Here is a 21,976-nt window from a genome sequence, read left to right on the forward strand (position 1 = left end):
CCATGCAACAATTCTTGCACCGCCTATAGTATAAAAAATTTCATATCAAGATCTCAAATAAGAGATATTCCACATTGATATTATGTAAAGTTTGGGAGTCGTGAGATTGAATGTGTAAAAAGAATAAACATGTATGTATTTGGTTGATTTCTTTCAGGCCTTTTAATGATTGCCACACAAAATAGATGCTGAATCAGCCAATCTCATGGAAGTTATTGTATCTGATGGGGGTGGGGGGGGAGAAGCCATAGATTTCCCATCCGTGATCCATTCATATAAACATGAATGTAGTCATGATTATAAATAACAGTTACAAATGGATCTGTGCCATTTTTCTTCAGATCTACAAGATCAAATACAATTTTGGCTGATTTAATTCACCAATGTGACCAAACAAAATATGACGGACTTCACCCTCAGAACAAATGTATTTTTTCCAAGATAATATATATGTAGCCTATATGTATTTTGTATATATTTATCTACTCGCCAGTACCGTAATACACATAATATAAAATTTAAAAAGTGTGTAAAATAAGTAATGACAGTAGAGCTGCTTTCCACCACGATATATGGGTCTCACTATCTGTAGGAGGACTGCCACTTGATAGCACCTCGGTAGACTCCCAATTTTCTTTTATAGCTTCCCTAAATAGTAACACATCTGAAAGCGAACATGGATGTGCATAGAATAATATTTCAAGCAAGCAACTAAGAATTTGACAAATATAATACAAAGTATATAATGAAAGAAGCTGTAATTTTGCAGAATTGTTAATGTATGCAAATTATTGTTGGCTAGAATCGGCATGTAATGTGAAGGAAATGTTTTATTTAATGACGCACTCAACACATTTTATTTACTGTCATATGGCATAAGTGGGAAAGAAGTTCGTAACACGATTTGATTAATACCTTAATAACATTATCATTCAGTACTTCAAATACATTGAAGTTACTTATAGCTTCTGTACACTTGTTTAAAAAACTTGTTCATGACTGTTATTTTCAATATATACCTCAATTGGCTTGTGAAGACTGCCCCTCGGAAGCAGTGTATCAAGTTTCAGAATTATCCAATTATAACTAGAAGATAGACTTTCAAATGTTCAATGTTAAATTTAATTTAAATTTGTAAAATTTAATAAAACTTTTAAATATCTGAAATATATCTGTATTAGTTCGTAGAGAATTCCCCATAGGATCATTGTACCAAGTTTCAGAACAATCTAATAAAAATTCTAGAAGATAAAAGTTTCAAAATTTCAATGTTAAATTTCTATTTTTTATTTTTTTAAAGTAATAAAAATTTAAAATTATGGAATATCTCTTTATTGGTTTGTGGACTGTTCCAGAAGATCATTGTACCAAAAAACAACAACAACACCCCCCCCAAAAAAAAAAAAAAAAAAAAAATAAATAAAACAACAACAAAAACCCCACAAAAACCCCTAAAACAAAACAAAACAAAAAACAATCCAAACACATCTAACAAAACAAAACGAACAACGACAAAGAAACAGCAGATATTGCAGCAGCAGGTTTCTTCTTTAAAGACCAAGTGTCGCAGTTGCAATATGTTGATTATTTGATAAATTGAAGCTGGTTTTTTTTTTCTTCAGGGAAATAGTAGGTGTACACTATTTTGATTCGCTTCCTTGATGATTTCCGATTATTTCCAAAATTGATCTCTATTAGTTTGTGGAGAATGCCACAAGTTTCAGAACAATCTACCAATCAAAATTACAGAAAACAGACTTTCAAATTTTCAATGTTAAATTTCTAAAAGGTAATAAAAATTTAAAATTTTGCAAATATCTCTTTATTAGTTTGTGGAGACTGTTCAGAGGATCACTGTACCAGGTTCCACAACAATCCAGTGAAAACTCCAATCAATCAATCAATAAAATATTTACATGCTCCTATACCACGAAGGTTTCGAGCATGTCTATCCCAGGTTCGGCCACCGGATGCCAGTAGTCCAACCTGGGACAGAACAATTACTGGGGCAATTTTGATATTTAAACAAACAGGGAAAAAGGACTTTACAATAAATAATTTTGTGCGTTATTTTCCCAAACAATATTTAATATACAGCAAACAACTAACAATTTGTAACGCAAATTTAGATCGGGCAGTCCTAAATATAAATATATTTTAAAATGATTTTTTAAATATATTAATTAGCCCTCAAAATAGGGGTGGCAGGTGACTAAGAGGTTAGGCTTCAGCCACAAAAAGGTTTTTTTAATAGGGAAATATGTTTTACTTAGGGGCACCCATCGTATTGGGGACTTCGGTGTGGCCGAAACCGGGGAAGGCTCCGGGGGGGGGGGGGGGGGGCAGTCCCCCGGACAAACCTAACACCCCTTACGGCCAAAACCGCCTACGCCTACCGCCCTAACCATCTTCCGGTGGAGTATCCCCCACCCACCCAGCACCCCCCCGGCCAACCCAACCGTCGTGCCCTCCAGTCTCGGTGCCCCCATCCTTAGGGGCACCCATCGTATTGGGGACTTCGGTGTGGCCGAAACCGGGGAAGGTTCCGGGGGGGGGGGGGCAGTCCCCCGGACAAACCTAACAACTCTTACGACCCCCACCCACCCAACCGTCGTGCCCTCCAGTCTCGGTGCCCCCATCAAAAATTAGGCCCAAGGGCCAACGATTCTACCAGAGAAGGAAAAAAAAAAAAAAAAAAAAAAAATAATAATAATAATAAATAAAAAAAAAAAAAAAGTATTTAAACAGGGAAAGTTAAGCGTCTGGTGAATCTGGCAATATAAAAACGTATCCTGGCGATTCCAAGTCCAGGGGCGCCTCTCCATAATCCTGGAGAAACAGAACGTTATGCCATTCATCAGACGCTGGCACCACTTTAATTTAGAAACCTAGCGCATACAAGTATGGTATAGAACCATGTTGCATACCCTAGGATAGGAGCAGCGCACCGCCCTATTAAATTCCTATGAAAACTCCAAGACAAGATATACCTCAATGGGCAAGTTGACAGACATTCCGGTAGTAGAAAGGCACCGCGGGCGAACGTCATAGTGAGGTTTAAAAAGGTGGTGGTGTTTTTTTTGGGGGGAGGGTGGTGTATTTTGATTCGCTTCTTGATTATTTCTAAAACGCAAGTTCAGTTTTTGGTAATATAACTTTTTTTTATCCGTATACCAAATGTAGTAACATTTGACACATAGCTGTGCATGTGTGTGTGTGTGTTGAGGGGGAGGGGGGGGGGAGGGATTTCTTATGGCTTGAAAACACCCCTCATTGTCATCCAGGGCAATCTTAAAGCCGTAAGATATCGGGATCCGAGCCCCGTTTTACGAAGCTATCTTAGCGCTACGATTACCTTAAGTGTATAAGGAAGCAATGCACTTAAGGTGATCTTAGCACTAAGATCGCTTTGTAAAACGGGGCTCGGATCATCAGACCTCACGTCCTTCCACTTATCCATGCGCGTAACCTTACGTTACAGCAGGATAATTGAGGCCGCACGTTGCGAGTGCGAGTGCGAATAATTTTAACATGCCACTAGATATACCACTAGAGTTTCGAGCATGTCCGTCCCGGGGCCTGTCTCTGGATAGCCAGTGACTTGCTCCGGGACAGAACAAAATTAAGGGGATAATTTTGAAATTTACCTCTAAAAATTAAATAGTGGGAATTGACTGCTCGGCCGAATATTTATATAAATTGGAGCATTTTAGAAGGACAGTCCAAAAATAAATAAGAGAAAGAAGAGAGGATCGGACTATTTAATAATATTTTTGACATAAAATTTTGAACGAAGGTCTAAAAATTTAAAGTCCGAACTATATGGTCCGGGCCGGGGGGGGGGGGGGGGGGGGGGGGTTGGGGGGGTAATTTTGAGGTGGGCGGAATTTGGAATACGAATTTAGTAGTTAGGTCAAAGACCGAAGACCAAAATGTGCTAAAAAAAATTAAGTCCAAACAATAAAATTAGAGTGCTCGACCGAAAAGGTTTTAAGGTGATTTGAGCAATTTAGACGGCTGCCAAAATAAACTGTGTCGGACTGTTTACAAAGAAAAAAACAAAACAAAAAAACCATAAAATTTTGAACTGCGGCCAAAAATGTTTTTAAAGTCCAACTGAGCCCTAAAAAAGGAGGTACATGTCCTAGGAGAGGGTACGCAGCGGAACTCATGGCGAGTTGATGGGATGATCGGCTCGGAACTTCGGGAAGAAGTGAGGCAGGTCGATGTAGCACTCTCCCCGAAGTATTGCTGAGTAGTCTTCCGGAAGTATCAGCTTGATAATCCGATGGACGATTGGATTATCCATGTCTGATTTCAGTAAGCCTTGCCGGTACATCCCGTTCCGCTCCGACGTCAGGTAGTAGGTACGACTTCCCTCGACGTACTGGAACTGGTACCGCCCTTGACCAGTTGGTGTTGGTCTCCAGCTGTTGGTCTCCAGCTCTTGGTGACGAAGGGGCCTGGCAGCTGAGAGGTCGCAGTGAACTCCCCCTTCACACAGTTGCGGTACCGTCCAGGAAGCTTGTTGCGTGCGATCTGCCAAGTCGTGGGCTGTGTGTCGGACAAGTCCTGGACCGACACCTTCCTCTTCTTGGCTTCACGCTCTGCAACCGCTGTCGCAACAACTCGTGGAGACGCCGGTGGATTGGTTGGTGCGGACGACACTTTTCCTGTTTCCATCGGCGTTGGTGCTGCAGGGGGAGGGGCCGCCACTGCCGGTTTAGATGACAGCTTTGGCTCCCCCTTTGCCGCTCCTGGCGTCTGCTGCTTCCGAGTAGTGGGGTACGGCGACGCAGAAGGGGCCGCCGCCGGCAGTTGAGCTGCCGGTTTTGGCTCCCCCTGAATCGCCCCTGCCGGTCTCGTCTTCTTCTGTGAAGCAGGAGGGACCGCCCCTGGCGGTTGAGCCGCCCGGTTTGGCCCCCCCCCCCCCCCCGAGCTGCCGTGGGACGACGTCTCCTCCTACTTCCCGATCTCTTCTGTTTATTGTCACCATAATACAAGGTGACAATAGCCGTGCTCCCATTGTGTTTGGCCAAGCGGCCAAGCTCGTGCAGCACAGCCCCAAGGGGGGGAGAGAGAAACCTCGACGTTTGCTAAACACAATCGCATTCTGCGCTGTCTCGAGTAGGAATCCGCACGTTGCGAGGGTTTGTTTTAACTTTCTCAACCAAAATAAATAAAGAAAGACATGTTTTATTTAACGACGCACTCAACACATTTTATTTACGGTTATATAGCGTCAGACATATGGTTAAGGACCACACAGATATTGAGAGAGGAAACCCGCTGTCGCCACTTCATGGGCTACTCTTTCCGATTAGCAGCAAGGGATCTTTTATATGCACCATCCCACAGACAGGATAGTACATACCACGGCCTTTGATATACCAGTCGTGGTGCACTGGCTGGAACGAGAAATAGCCCAATGGGCCACCGACGGGGATCGATCCAACACCGACCGCGCATCGAGCGAACGCTGTACCACTGGGCTACGTCCCGCCCCAACCAAAATAATGTCCCAGTGCTCGATTGATCACCCTACAGTCCAGATTTGAACCCGATCGAGCATTTGTGGGACGAGCTGGACAGGAGAGTCAGGAAGTGCGTCAACGTCCTAAACAACGTCGCTCACCTCACGCAGGCACATAAGCGTACGAGACGTGGGGGGGGGGGGCAGGGGGGGGATGGCAACTGCAAATTTGGGTAAAAACGATACAGAATTCGGGCAAAATGAACACTTTTGACCATGTATTTTCATTATTCTACCTACAATAGTAATAGTAGTATCAGGGCCTATATGGCGCCATGACCTACTTTCCGTGATCTTGACCTTGATGACGTCACGGCCTTGTGCCGTGACCTCGTCTTACTGACCCTGACCTACTTAGACTAGCCTTGACCTTGATGACTTCAGGACTACTGTACCGTGTGCAACGTCCTACTGACCCGGCCGTGACCTACTTAGACCGGCCCTGACCTACTTAGACTGACCTTGACCTACTTAGACTGGCCTACTGTACCGTGTGCAACGTCCTACTGACCCGACCCTGATCTACTTAGAACAATAACGTGTTGAGACATTAACTGTTTCAAACACGTGTGAGACACTTTAATGTTTTTGACATAACTGTATGTTTTGTCATATATTTTATGTACTACATTTTTGTTGTTTAGTAATAAAATTTAGTGTTGTATTCTTCCGTTATTTATAAATAGCATGACTTTGTGACCTGTAGGCAAGTTGAGAACCATGTCTCGGTGGGAAAGGTACCTAGAGTCTATTTACTACGATGTAAAACATCCTGGGAGTTATGCAGGTCCTAGTAAACTGTATCAAGCTGTTAAAGCAGAGGGTAAATTTAAAATTCCTCTGACACGTATTAAATCATGGTTGAAAGGTCAAGAGACCTATACCATGACACATCAAGTGAGGCGAAAGTTTCCACGTAATACCTATGTTGTGGAAGGGTTAGACAGTCACTGGCAATCCGATCTAATGGATATGGTCAGTTTGGCTAAATACAATGACGGGGTGAGATACCTCATGGTGATCATTGATCTGTTCTCCAGGTACTTGTGGGTGCTACCACTCAAGTCGAAAACGGGGAACGACATGGTAGAGACGTTGACAGAATTCTGGAAATTAGAGTCCAGAAAACCCAAACTGTTTCAGTCCGATTCAGGGTCAGAATACAAGAACCATAAGGTCAAAGCATTGCTGAAATCGCATGGCATAACGCAGCTGTTTGCTCTCAATGAAACCAAAGCAAGTTATGCCGAACGGGTCATTAAAACCATCAAAATGCGTCTCTATCGCTACATGTTAAACAACTTTACTTACAAGTACACGGATGTTCTAGAGAAAGTCGTCTTTAGCTATAACCACACCAAGCATCGAATGTTAGGTCAAACACCAGCCAGTGTCAACCAAACGAACGAAGAAGAGGTCCGTCTGTCTCAGTACCTGATCAAACCTAAAAAGGCAACCCACAAAAAGAAGTTTACATTTAACATAGGTGATAAAGTACGAGTCCGTCATATTAGGGGCACCTTTGATCGGGAATACCAAGAGAAATGGTCTGGCGAAATATTTACCATTGAGAAAAGGTACTGGTCTCAAGGTAAAGACTTGTATAAATTAAAGGACTGGGGTGGTGATGCCATCGAAGGGACATTCTATGCAGCTGAACTTCAAAAGGTGACTGAGAATCCTGATCAACTGTACCGTATCCAAGACATTGTGAAAAGGAGAACTCGTAACAAACAGAAAGAAGTGTTGGTCAAATGGCTTCACTGGCCTAAGAAGTACAATTCGTGGATTCAAGAAGCAGACGTTGTAAGATATCAGACAGTATAAAAGACCTCAGCACATGTTTGACTTTTCATTATCATGGAAGAAATTGTAGAGACACAACCTCTGTCAAGAAGTCATTCGGGTGATACCTGGAAATTTTTTGGTAAACGTGTGGCCAAATCGGAAACGGTATTTTTCTCTCAAATCATCATCATATACGTGGTGGTGATTACGTGTATCATCAACTTATCTCTTCATCAAGGTAATTCTAACTTGTGGACAGCACTACTCAGCAGTAGCTTGGGTTATTTGCTGCCAAATCCCAAGATCAAAACCAATAAGCACCATGGATAAGTACATTACCATTCGAAGTACAGACAGCACGTCTTACTTTCCCGACAACACACACTGGTCTTTTAGAGTCAATCTATATGACAGACTACATCTCGGAAAAAAGTGGGTAGTAGCAGCCACCGAAATCACCGTTCAGGACTGGGAAGTTTCGAGAAAATCAGACAGCCATGACATTTACGTGTGTTCCAACATCTGCTACAGCTCACACGTTGGAGAAAGAAAGGAGCCCTTGCTGAGACGCATCTGTTTGATAGGGAATAAAAAGGAAAAATCTTTTGTGTTTCCAAACTATCATTACGTACCCCTGAGACTGGAAGATGTGCAGATCTATATACAGGACGCAGATGGCAATCCAGCCTCATTTATCACAGGACCAGTGACTGTGACACTACACGTAAAGCCGCAGCCCTTTTGGTTTTGAAACATGGCTGAATACGTTCTAAAACATTACAATTATTTAAAACTGATGACGAATATTCACGATTACCATATGACTTTGAGTTTACTGAATGATATGAATGAAGAACAAATGTTGGCCTTGGTGGAGATCGTTCAAGGGTTGCTGGACGGACGTATTCACGTCGGAGCAGGACAGAAACGTCGATTTTTACAGTCTAACAATGAATATCTGAACATGATGAAAATGCTCGTATCACCTGCCATGATGAATAGAACTAGAAAACGTATATTGAAACAAAACACCCCTTTGTTAGCCTTCATTTTGAATGACAGTCACCTGGATCAGATGAAAGTAAAAACCGTATGGTCAGTGGTCACGGATAGCTGGAGATATGCAAGATATCTATAAATAGGATGTCTGTCAAAAACCATCATCATTTGAGATAGAACCTTCAGAGGAGCAACATGTCAGACCAGTACAAGCTGTACGTTCCCGACGTGGATAAGTGGACCCGTTTCTACAAACTACAGGCACAAGGCAAACTTCAACCTCACTTCGAAATTCAACGTGGTGGGCAAAGTCAGATCATGTACAGTGTGGATCGATGTCTAGAACTCTACGATCCCACGTGGAAAAAAGAAAAAGAGGAACAGAACAAACCCCCGGCACCCAATGTTGTCATGGTCGAACAAGCCAAGGCCGATCTGAAACGGAAACGAGAACAGTGGCGTGGAACAGAAACGACGAGAGCAGACTGGGCAAAAACGGCACAAGCATTTCTGAGAAGGCTATAAAAGGGGGCATGGCAGTTTCAACATCGTCAATTCACGTCGAACACTTCAGCAATCAACAACATGAATCAGTGTCGCATTCGAAAAAAAATATGTTTGGACCCACGACCTAACTCGGCACGTACGAAATAAACATGGACTCTTGGAATCTGAAAATAAGCCTTCCCAGCAGCAGCAGCAGCAGCAGCAGCAGCAGCAGCAGCATCATCATCAACAACAACAGCAGCAGCAGCAGCAGCAACAGCAGCAGCAGCAGCAACAGCAGCAGCAGCAGCAGCAGCAGCAGCAGCAACAGCAGCAGCAGCAGAAGCCCCTAAGATTGTTACATCCGTTCACCATGATCGTGTCGGGACCCATGTCGTGTGGAAAGACATTTTTGTTGTACAAACCAGCCGCCTCCCCAGCGCATCATTTGGCTCTATAAACGATGGCAACCCCTCTATGATATGATCAAAAAGGTTGCTCGAGTGAAATTTGTTCAAGGTATACCCGAGAATTTGCAAAAGGATCGTTATTTGGATTCGAGAGTCAGAAATCTCATCGTATTGGACGACCTGATGTCTACAGCTGGAAAAGACCCTCGCATCACCGACCTGTTCACGGAAGGAAGTCACCACAGACACCTCTCTGTGATTGCCATCAACCAGAACCTGTATCACAGCAAGGACCCGACACAGAGAAGAAACTGTCATTACCTGGCACTGTTCAACAACCCTATTGACAAGCAGCAAGTCCTAACCTTGGTACAGCAGATGTATCCTGGAAATACTCGTCATTTCATGCAGCGGTTTGAGGAAGCTACCCACAGGCCCTACGGATATCTCTTGGTGGACTTGAAACCGACCACGCCCGAACATTGACGTCTTCGGCCTAATGGTTTAGAGACGGGGCTGTCCGAATGGTATAAAAGCACGAACGTAACGGCAATGTCTCAGAACGGTTGCAGCCACCGTCGAAGACAGAGCTCTACGTGCAAATCATGCAAAGGGACGCATTCAAAAGAAAACTACCAGGCATACCCGCCTACGAAAGTGACGACGAAGAAGAAGATAGGTGGAACCCTATCTGAAAAAAGTCAAAAGGATGCAGTCTTGCTATACGTGTGGTCTGGTCTTTAAAGACGGAAGCGACTTGCAGCGACATCTGCAATTTAAAACGTGCGAGGAGGGAAATGAAAAAGAAGAAGAGCTGTCGCCCGACCTGGAAAACGAAGGCATTCGTCTCATGGTGGAACGTGAATTCGACATCAATCATGACTATATCGAAAGCAAGAGAAAACGCTACGAAGAAAAAAACATGTCCCAAGATGCCATCGAAAGAAACATGAAGACTTTACAATGGAAGTTATTTAAAGACACGTACTCTCGCTTCCTGACCTATATGCATTACTTTGACAAAGGTGCCAACACCAGAAACATTTTACAGTTTGTGAATCCAGACAAAGATGTGAGACCACAGATTCGTTCTAAATTAAATCAGTATCGTTCATGGATCGGCAAATATTTTGATGAACAAGACGACGACGATACCGACGATGATGATACTGATGATGAGGACGATGATGAAGAGAAAAGAACACTCATATTATTCATATGTCGCCCTTAAGGCCTCTCGATGTAACCCAGTGTGTGCCCATTTTATATATGTGTCGGTGATTTGTAATTTAGAAATAAATGAAAAACCAAACCATTGCGTTTGTTTTTTGTGTTTTTTACTCTATGACTAGATTTGTGATTGGATATTTCTACCGCTACTTTATAGTAGCAAGAGCTGTGTGTACAAAACAGAACATACCACGATCTTTGATATACCAGACATAATACACTGGTTGTCTGTACTCTAGGAAAATACTTGTGTTTAAAATGCAGCTAAAAGATCATAGTTTAGGTCGAAGCGTTGAGTTGCAGGTATGCGTTCTTTCTTCAAAGCAATGGGCTGGGGGTGTTTCACACACACACACACACACACACACACACACACACACACACACACACACACACACACACATTCCTTTCTTCTCTTAACAAACATCCCTTTCTTCTCCTTAACACATACGCCTTTCTTCTCCTTAACGCATATGCCTTTCTTCTTAACAAACATTCCTTTCTTCAAGACAAATATGTCTTTCTTTCCCTATGACTAAAACAAAACAAAATATTTGTATTCAATTAATCTTTATTTTACGAGGAAGGAAATATTTTATTTACTCAACATATTTTATTTATGGTTATACGGACATACGGACCACACAGATATTGGCTACTCATTGGCTACTTTTTTTTATTAGCAGCAAGGGATCCTACACCATCCCACAGACAGGATAGTACATACCACGGCCGTTGTCCAGTTGTGGAGCATTGGCTGGATATAGCCCAATGAGCCCACCGACGGGGATCGATCCCAGACCGACCGCACATCAAGGGAACACTGAGTTACGTCCCGTCCCCACAGGGTTATTAGAGGCTGCTTGAAAAAAAATCGTAACATAATAAATAAATAAACAAATAAATAAATAAAAACAAATAAATAAACTTTCAATAACTAACTCATAATAATAAAACTATTAGGAAAAGGAACTCAATACCCTCAAAAATGTATTTTAAAAAAGAAAGAAAAAAAAGACAGGAGTGTTTGAATGAATGTGTGTGATAGGTATGACCAGTGTCTCTCCGCTCAAAACGATGGACGGATGGATGTAGGAACTGTGTTTTGTTTTCACTACAATATATATTGTCAATGATTTCAAAATTTCAAATTTCACTGTAAATCCACTGTATATCAGTCATGCCTAATTGTGGGGACCATGCAAATTACATTGATCACCTGTTCCAAATTTTTTAGATGTGTACATGATGGGTAGCATTGAACTATTGAACAACACAATCTCTGTATATTTAATAGGTTACATCCACATATACTGACTAAAAACAAAATCACAATACACCTCTAAATGCATACTAGTTTTAAATCTTCTCTGTATACATGGTACAGTTTTAAAGCGTAAATGTCCTTATATATGAGTGTGAATATATATGTACCCTAAAATCTAATATAAATTAATTAAACTGCTGTTTAAACATGAAATGTTAAATTTCAAAACAACCTACCTATACAGACCCCCGCCCTACAGGTGATATATAGGCTGATTGTACAAAGGTGAAAGGAGGCTGCTTAAAAAAATTCGTAACATAAAAAATATATAAATAAGCAAACAAATCAATAAAAACAAATAAATAAACTATAATTTAAAAACAAAAATTAATAATAGAATTTTTTTAATTTCCCCACTTCAGATACGAACGGCGTACCTTCCGCACTGGACGCGAACTCGTTCGCAGTTGACTACTTCACACACGTAAACAAAACCTGTCATTTAAACCACATATACATTTATACGAGCGGCGAAGCGCGTTCTTTGGGTATGTTAAAATGGTTTAATAATCTTGCTAGCGCGGGAGACATAGTGGGACGAGAATTCTATTTTACACCTATTTAAATCATTTCAATTTTCATGTCTTTAAAAATGTAACTTCTAGTTCCGAAGAATATTGTCACCGACAATAAAACAGAATACCACCGCTTCCCGGGTGTAAGCAGTTATAACCATTCAACATTCAGTGCGCTAAAATTAAACACACTACCTCGCGTCGGGCTGAGTCCTTAAAAGTGGTTTTGTTTAACGACACCACTAGAGCACCTTGATTTATGAATCATCAGCTATTGGATGTCAAACACACTTTTCACAGTTTTAGAGAGGAAACCCGCTACACTTTCCCATTAGTAGCAAGGGATCCTACACTTCCTACAGACAGGATATCACGGGCGTTGCTAAGTACGACGGATCGGAGCCGGGCTAAATAGGTCAGGACTAGACTAAGTAGGTTGGGGGGCGGTCTAAGTAGGCCAGGGTCGGGTCAGTAGGACGTTGCACATGGCACAGTAGGCCAGTCTAAGTAGGTCAGGGCCGGGTCAGTAGGACGAGATCACGTGACAAGGCCGTGACGTCATCAAGGTCAAGGTCACGGAAAGTAGGTCATGGCGCCATATAGGCCCTGATACTACTAGTAATCCATGTAAAAATGCGTGGCGATTCGTTACCCACATTTCAACGTTATTCATGCAAACGCCGTCTGTGATAACACAATAAAACTTGTCAAAATGTATTCGGTAATGAAGACATAATCTAAAAATCCAAACAATGAAATACTGTAATCATCAATTAAACATTTGAAATATTTACCACCGAAAAAAAAAAATCCGTTAGTATTACAGTTAAAATCATAGGCGTACGGGCTCCCATTTTTGTACGGGGGCAGGAAGGTTTTTGCCCGAATTAAACGAAAATGACCCAATCTGGATAACAACACATATTCATATTAGCATTACTCCCAAACAGCTATATAGAGTTGGAAATGAATCACTATGCATTTTTACACGAATCACCGGCCTCGGTGGCGTCGTGGTTAGGCCATCGGTCTACAAGCTGGTAGGTACTTGGTTCGGATCCCAGTCGATCCAGATACCAACTCCAAACCCTGAGTGAGTGCTCCGCAAGGCTCAATGGGTAGGTGTAAAACCACTTGCACCGACCAGTGATCCATAACTGGTTTAACAAAGGCCATAGTTTGTGACATCCTGCCTGTGGGAAGTGCAAATAAAAGATCCCTTGCTGCCTGTCGTAAAAGAGTAGCCTATGTGGCGACAGCGGGTTTCTTCTAAAAAACAGTGTCAGAATGACCATATGTTTGACGTCCAATAGCCGATGATAAGATAAAAAATCAATGTGCTCTAGTGGCGTCGTTAAATAAAACAAACTACTTAATTTTTTTGCATGAATTATGACTAATTTAACGGGTAGAATGTTGCAAATACATGTTTAAAACGTCTTAAGTTAGCGCATTTTATCCGAATATATCTATCGGTTTCCCCCCGAATTTGAGGATTTGTTCCAGCATTAGGGGGGGGGGGGGGGGGAAGTTGCTCCCTGCCCCCCTGCCCCGTCTCGTACGCTTATGGTTAAAATAATCGTTAGAGCTTGTTACCACGTAAGTAGTAATAATTAATTCCAAAATGCAGAAAATACGAATTTGGAGTTATAAAATCCTCTATCGTCAATTGTTTTTGACGCGTCTAAATATGTAACCCAAGCCTCACCACTATTGGCCAATCACAATTACACAAACACCTCACTATAGCATACGTACATACCGACCGACGCTATTAACAGTTAAATAAGAAATCAGTCTTATTTATCGTGGTCTTAGACGAGTGTGTTTTGTATATGCGACCAGCGGTTATTATTAACGACAAACTGCCCCAGTTAACAAGATTAGTTCCATTTAGCTTGGTTATAATATTGGTCTCTGGTGCGGAAATACTGAGACTACAAAACCGAACAGCGTGATTGTAAGCCTTTATCTTGATTGATCAAGTAGATAAGGTTCGTAAATGACTAGGCAGATATCAGCGATATGTCTCAGTGTTGCGGGAGGGCAAATATTGTACCACACAATTTAAGAATGTTTTCACAGACATCACTAGCGTTAAGACATGAAGATCCTAACCATAGCGGGTGGGGTGGGAGGGGGTCTTGGTTGTGGCAAGCGAAGTTTATAGGTGTATCATGACATGCTACCCAGGGAAATGTATTAAAAAAACAAAACCCAACATTTATTTTGCTTAAGTAGAGGTGTTTTGTCCCCCAAAACCCTTCCCTTATACACGCGCCTGCCATCGATTATTAAATGTATGGTGGAGGTAGATTTACAGTACATTCTTACTTGATAAATGTCCTCATATTCAATATTTATCTCTCAATGCCAAATTAATTCTACTAGGAGAAAATAATATTACAACAACTGATGAAATTTGTCATAAAGCAATACTAACCGAGAGTGTAAATAAGAAAATATTATGTGAATTATGTATTTATAAAATGACACGCTAGTGATAGCAATGGTCTGACGTAGAATCGATCAAGTAGAACAGTCTCATCACCAGTTCAGATAGATTAGTTAGGTGGCTTACAGACAGTTTTGAAGAGTATCTGTACCTGGCGGATAAAAGCATAGAGCAGCATCTCGAACGTATCTCTGCACAATGCAGAGTCGAATGGGTATTTAACAAAAAAAGTGGTTGATTCCATGAATATTTATCTAGTGCCTCTCCCGAGGAGAATCTTTTCTGGACAATACGCCCTTTTGATGGTCATAAAGAAGACTGCCATTCCAGACTAGCTTACTAAATCAAAACTGGAGCTCATTGGAATAAACACAGCTGTGATGACATGCACTCAGGAATGACTGTGAAAACAGTGATGATATCAGGTGTTCGCGAAAAGTGAGCTAATCCTGCCCCACCGGTGGCACCCGTCATGAGTACTGCAACCATAGCTGTCAAGTCCGTCACTTCATTTAAAATGATGAAACAATGTCCAAACGTTTCACCAAAGAGATGAAAGAGTATACACAAGTTATAAATATGGAATAGCAACATTTTCATAGGCGAACGCGCTCTTATTAATTTTTTTAATTTATTATTATTTGTTGTTTTGTTGTTGATGGTGGTGTTTGTTTTGTGTGTTTAGTGTTTGTTTGTTTGTTTGTTTGTTTGTTGTTGTTGTTGTTGGTTGTTGTTGTTTTGGGGGGATTGGGGTTGGGGGGGGGGGGGGGGGGACTGATTTTTGCCCGAATTAATAATTTAAAAAAAGCCCAAATCTGGATACAAACATTTATTGATATTTGCATTACTGCCAAACAGCTGTAATATGGTTGCAAAACAAATCACAACGCATTTGTATGTGCATTACAACTGATATTGTTAGTAGGTTTCGGGACAGCTGATTTTGCTCGAATTTGAGGATTTGCTCCAGCACTAGGACTACTCGTACGATTATGATCATTTTGGTCAGTGATTCCTCGTATTTAGTAGATATAGCCTCCAAAGAACACTTTCTGAATGGCATCTGATTGGCTGCACCGACCATGGTGATGACCTAGACGTCAAAGTAAAACACAAGTGCTGGAAATGGGCTTTTATTGAAAATATGTTTGATTTTTTTTTTAAACCTGGAGTGTATGTAATACAGCCGCGTGTGCAAGCAAATTTTCGTTTTCTTAATATAATATCCGGAGGAGCATGATTCGAACCCCCCACCCTCCCATATAAATTGCTCCTATTACATACAATTCGTTGTAGGAGGAATTGGCCCACGCCAGAACCAGCGCCCAAGACAGGCGTGCGCTGCAATAGTTTGCTCTGAACGTCAACCTTAAAGTATTTCCTCCTACTCGTTGTAGGTTGTACTATACCAAATAAAATCCCATAGGCGACCATGTTAACGTTTGTGCTTAAAAACACTGTATGCAATATATCAACCAAACTATGACCCATAAATATCAGTACTACAACCCCTACCTCAAAGTATTAACTGAAGAAAATGGTACCTTTCATGGCTCATTTTCGGTATTTTCACACAGTAGTACTAGATGAAATAAAATTGCATACATTTTTAGCCCATATGAAACTATGGGTTTTTTTTACAACCAACACACTCACATTTATAACCAACCACAGGACTTGTGGTGTTAACTTCTCTATCATAAGTTCGCTGCATCTCGAACTTTGACCCAGCCGGAAATTATTTGGTTTAGTGCTACATGTAAGATAAATTATATCTAACGGGGCGGGGGGAGACGGGGCGTAGCCCAGTGGTAAAGCGCTCGCTCGATACGCGGTCGGTTTCGGATCGATCCCCGTTGGTGGGCCCATTGGGCTATTTCTTGTTCCAGTCAGTGCACCACGACTGGTATATCAAAGGCCGTGGTATGTGCTATCCTGTCTGTGGGGTGCTGCATATAAACAAAATCCTTGCCACCAATGGAAAATAAATGTAGCGGGTTTCCTCTCTTAGACTGATTTATGTTAATATTACCAAATGTTTGACATCCAATAGCTGATGATTAATAAATAAATGTGCTCTAGTGGTGTCATTAAACAAAACAAACAAACTTATTATATCTAACGCCTACTCGTGTAATAGTCCTTATATAAGTGATGTAGTTAACTGAATCGCAATGTCCAAAAATTACTGTCAAAGCAATTATTATACATGTAGACTTGTATACACTTAGGTTCATGCTTATACAGCCTGTGTTTTGTTTTATGAGCACGACATTTGGGGGGGGGGGGGGGGGGGGTTGCGACAATGGAGATGGTAAACTCGCTTTAGGATGTCATGATCGCACTCAGATTTATTTTCCAGTATTCTAAAACATTTTTTACAAAACGTTTTGTCAAAATAATTCTTGATTATATATGTAATTGAATTGTATTGACTCAGTTCTGCATTTAACTGTTAAAAGATAATCCATCTCCAATAAAAGAAACTCTCCAGGTGTAGATTTGGTGGCTGCGAAAAGAGTATCAGATATTATTGTTAATCAAAAGGGCGCTAGAAAGGTTGGTAAACACTGTTCTGAGGTAATGACCTCTCTAAAGGTTTCCAAAGCACAGCTTTACTTGCTTTGTCACGGACATGCGCGATCTGGGAAATGTGTATAAAGCGAATACATACGACTATTTTAAATACACGTTTAAACACGCTGTCGATAGAGACGATAAACTTGACGAAACGGGTCATTTACCGTTGGACTTTGGTTCCGTTTCTGTCAAACAGTGACATAGCACGAGTGTAGCTTTAGATAACTCTTTTCAACACCGTAACAAACTTTGTCAGTATCATAAGATGACATTTTCTTCGAATCATTAAATGCTTTAATAGTGACAGCTTAATCTATTATCAGTGTTACACCACACTCCAACATCTAAAACTGCCATCTACGTTTTTCGGGAAATAGTGTTATTATCCTGCACATGTTAACATATGTAAAGCGTGTTTGATGCACCTTAATTAATATTTTATAAGTGATGAATGAACCGGAAATATGTTTGAGTACAAATAATTCAAAATTCATTGACGTTATATTTATTTATTTATTATTTTATTTTTATTTTTTTGTGTGGATATCACTTAGGAGATAACCATATGGAGTTTTTAGATTTGCGGGTGTTATTGTCTATTTGATCCCGCAAATGTCATTTTTGACCGAAGGCGTTAGCCTGAGGTCAAAAATGAAACATTTGCGGGATCAAATAGACAATAACACCCGCAAATCTAAAAACTCCATATGGTTATGTCCATTGTAAACTGAAACGTTTTTTACAGAGAACTATATAATTGTTCGGCATAATAACATTCACTGACGTCGTTAAACGGCTTTTTCAGTTGCTATGCAATGCATGCGATCCGTGAATTTCACTTTCTTTAGTCTGCTTAATTGACATCCATTTTTTAAATGCTTACTGAAATGGGAAGAAATTAACATTTACAATGTCAATGAAATATATCCTATTCCGTGAAAAAAATCCAACCGTTGACGTTTGAACAGTTAACTTGCAACAACTGTACTGCTTTCCAATGACGTCACTGGTTGCTGATGCGAAATGAATTCGTCCATAGGGGTGTTGGTTTAACTGTATTATCTAGTGCTTTAAAACAAACAACACACATTGTAAACTGATGGTAAGTATGTTCTGTAATATGATTGGCTAATAAACATTGTCGAATGGCATTCGATACCCTCAAATTAGTAAGTTAATCACTGCTCATGAATACATTGTTACTATTTCAAACAACAAAATGGCAGACAACCAAAGTGGATCACCTCTTCAAATGGATACGCCAAATTTAACCTATTTGACGACGATACAAATTGGCAGACAGATGAAGTTCTGATAGATATGTTGATGAAAGATGATGGTAAGTAATTTAAATGTAAGGTTTACTTAGATATAATTTTGTGTGAGTCATTTAAATTGCAAGTTTTGTTGATATATAATTTTGTGACATTTTAAAAATGAGTCGGTTGATTTCCAATTTCATTATTTTCTTCTTCAAAATTTAAATTTCTTTTGAGATGGAAAATGATGGGTTAACTATCTTCTGAATAGGCCTCCTCTCTCTATTTCAGTTCTTGATGATACAACTGAAGCAAGTGCAACGTCCTCGACAAGCGCCAATGGCAACAGCGGTCTGGATGACCTTGATCAACTTGCTCAACAAGTTGCAACAGACACCAAGAACCAGCGATTTGTCAAGGTGGATGAAGAACACCTAAAAAAGATAATTGGGGATTCTTTGTCAAAAGCCACAGGACGGAATACAATATGGGGTGTCAAGATATTGAAACGTAAGCCCCCCCCCCATCCGCCGCCCTAACAAGAAACAAAAACGTTTAAAGCGTTAAAACAAAACATGTCAGAGTTACGCCCCCTTGTCCGCAATTAAAGAAATATAGTAAACAAAAAGGCCTACATACACGTCGATCGATTCATTTCTGCGTCTGTAAATAACCCATTGTAAACGCTTTGTATAACAATGTATGACGTACTGCAACACAAACGTTATATAAAAACAACAACAAAACCAAACATTTGCAATCTACATGGTTATTTTAACCTTAGACATGCTTTGTTTATAGAAGTTTACAGTAGCAATGTTTTGCAATGTTTTACAACCACCCCCACCACCCACCCCCCTCAAAAAAAATAAAAATAAATATATATATATATATATAATACAAAATTACTGGTCACTATCGTATTCTTTTAAATTTCATTTTTATTTTAAAATTACTTACAGGTACCTCATCACTCACTCGTTGCCTGCACACCTTATGTTTTCTCTTTTTTTTTTCTCTCTCTTCCTGTGTAGAATGGCTTGAAGTTCGTGGATTTTCCACTGATTTTGAAACTCTTGATGCGACTACTCTGAACGAGAGGCTTCGCCTGTTTTATGCAGAAGTCCGGAACACCCAGGGCGAACTGTACTCTAAATCGACTTTTGTTGGTCTCCGAGCAGCAATCCATAGGCACATTAGGGCACCTCCTTTTGAACGAAACCTAAACATTCTCAAAGATAGCGAATTTCACACATCTAACAATATTTTCCTGTCGATGATCCGTAATCTAAAGAAAGAGGGACTTGATGAAACAAAACACCACCCCGCAATCTCGGCAATAGAGCTTGACAAGATTAGGAATAGCTTCAATTTAGATTCTCCCCTTGATCTTGTTAAAAAGGTGTGGTTTGACATTACACTAGGTTTTGCACGCCGTGGGTCAGAAAATCAGCGAGAACTTTCATCCAATTCATTTAAAATTTCATCTGATGAGGATGGTTACGAGTTCATCGAAATGACACATTGCGAAATCACAAAAAATCATCGTGGTGATTTAAAAGATGCCGTTGAACCTAAAAAACGCATTTATTCAACAAATTCCGTGTACTGCCCGGTTTCCTCGTTCAAAATTTACAAATCCAAAATGAATCAAAATAATCCATCATTTTACCAACAGCCAAAACAATCCGTCTCTGAAAGCGATTCAGTTTGGTACACGTCACGTCCAATTGGGAAAAACATCATAGCTTCATTCGTGAAAGAAATATGCAAAGCCGCAAACATTGAAAAAGTGTACACAAACCATTGTCTTCGCGCCACCGCAGTCACCTTGCTGTCGCACGCTGGTTTAGAGAACAGGGAGATTTGTAAAATCACGGGTCATCGCACTGACGAATCTTTAAAATCATATTCCCTGGAATCAAGCTCTGTCCAAAAACGTGCATATTCCCAAATCTTGCAAGGTGAAAGGGGTGTTCTTACTCCATATGGCAACAGACCAAATCCAAACAGAAATGTACATAATTTCCAATTTGATCGTGCTGCAGAAAATGTAACATGTGGTCTTTTCAACATGCAAAACTCGACTGTCACAATAAATAATTACTTTCAGTAGGTCAAGACTGTCCCATTACCATTACAGTAGGGTATTAATTTTTGTTCGTATAAAATTGTTAAAATTGGTTTCAACAAAACACCAAAAATAGGTTCACCAATTAAAAATGTATTGACACTCTGCTGATTTGATTAAATAACTTTGACATATGTAAGAAAACAATTCCAAAAGGATCTGTTTCTATTACTTGCTAAATTCTTTATCTATAAATGTAAAGTAACAGATATCTTACCAAATATGAAACATTTTAAATGTATTCTGAAATCTAGATATCTAACAGAAAGAAGTATTTATTATAGTAAAGGTTTACACAACCAATTTCAAACTAAATGAGCTATGTATCATAATCTAATATTTCTATTTAAGACAGTCAGGCAATTACTGCTGAACAAATTATGCAATTTGTAACTGTTGTTTACTTTGGTGCTATGTACATGTATATTAATATTTTACGACAGACAGCCATGCCGGTCATAGTCAAATAATTCATATGTTTTATATAAGAATAATACTTCATTTGTGTAATCATATGATATCTGCACCTGTAGCTTGTTTATTTCATTTATTTCGTGAAACACTTGTGTGCGTGTCTGTGTGCGTAGGCTAAGCGTAGTTATGTATGTATATTTGAGTTTGTTTGTTGGTGGGATTTGTGTGTGGGGGTGGGGATGAGTATATAAGTAGATACAATATAATAGAAAATATCTCGCAGAACCCATTTTGTATAGTTAATTTTTGTTTAATTAATATACCTGTCTAGTCCAAAATTATAAGCTATGAGAACTTGGGCTACATAATAGAAAATCTTCATTTTTTCTATCTGTATCATTAATATTCATACATACATGTATAACCTCGTGATAATAACAATTGTAAATACTGAATGAAAATTTCGATCTGTATACCAAAATGATAATGTATAAATTTGTACTGTAACTCATTACAATGTGGAAGTTAATGTTACGTTCTCGATTAGTATTACGTTATGTTGATTAAAATTTTAATTTATTAAGAATATACTGTAAACAGACATTAGTTCTGAATGTGAAAGTTCCTGTTAAGTTATCGACTGATTTTGCTGTATGCTCATAATATGTGGTTACTTTTGGAATAGGAAAATTAAATAAAACACCACAATAAGTTCAATAATCACTATCTATGTGCTTTTCTCGTACGAAGATGAATATTATCCAGTCTAGATAATCTCAGAAACGTTCACTGTTACTTTCCATCATATTAATCGTACAATGATTTCTACATCATATATTTAATCCACAG

General features: G+C 39.9%; 2 protein-coding genes across 2 annotated transcripts; both read left to right on the forward strand.

Annotated features, from left to right (window-relative positions):
- Positions 1–6,253: 6,253 nt before the first annotated feature.
- On the forward strand, positions 6,254–7,360 carry LOC121370033. Its single transcript, XM_041495130.1, has one exon. It carries the CDS (start codon positions 6,254–6,256, stop codon positions 7,358–7,360), a length of 1,107 nt encoding a protein of 368 aa, XP_041351064.1.
- Positions 7,361–18,005: 10,645 nt separating this feature from the next.
- LOC121371234 lies at positions 18,006–20,852 on the forward strand. Its single transcript, XM_041496971.1, has 3 exons — positions 18,006–18,662; positions 18,874–19,092; positions 19,617–20,852. Exons 1-3 carry the CDS (start codon positions 18,644–18,646, stop codon positions 20,696–20,698), a joined length of 1,320 nt encoding a protein of 439 aa, XP_041352905.1. The 5' UTR covers positions 18,006–18,643; the 3' UTR covers positions 20,699–20,852.
- The last annotated feature ends 1,124 nt before the right edge of the window (positions 20,853–21,976 follow it).

This window comes from Gigantopelta aegis, chromosome 4 (assembly GCF_016097555.1).
Source record: "Gigantopelta aegis isolate Gae_Host chromosome 4, Gae_host_genome, whole genome shotgun sequence".
Classification (NCBI taxonomy): Eukaryota; Metazoa; Mollusca; class Gastropoda; order Neomphalida; family Peltospiridae; genus Gigantopelta; species Gigantopelta aegis.

Bases quoted from the DNA above. Each gene is read 5' to 3' on its own strand.
- LOC121371234 (XM_041496971.1), top strand. The intron at 19,093-19,616 runs GTAAGCCCCCCC...CTTCCTGTGTAG, and splicing joins GGGTGTCAAGATATTGAAAC to AATGGCTTGAAGTTCGTGGA.
- LOC121370033 (XM_041495130.1), top strand. From the start codon at position 6,254: ATGTCTCGGTGGGAAAGGTACCTAGAGTCTATTTACTACGATGTAAAA.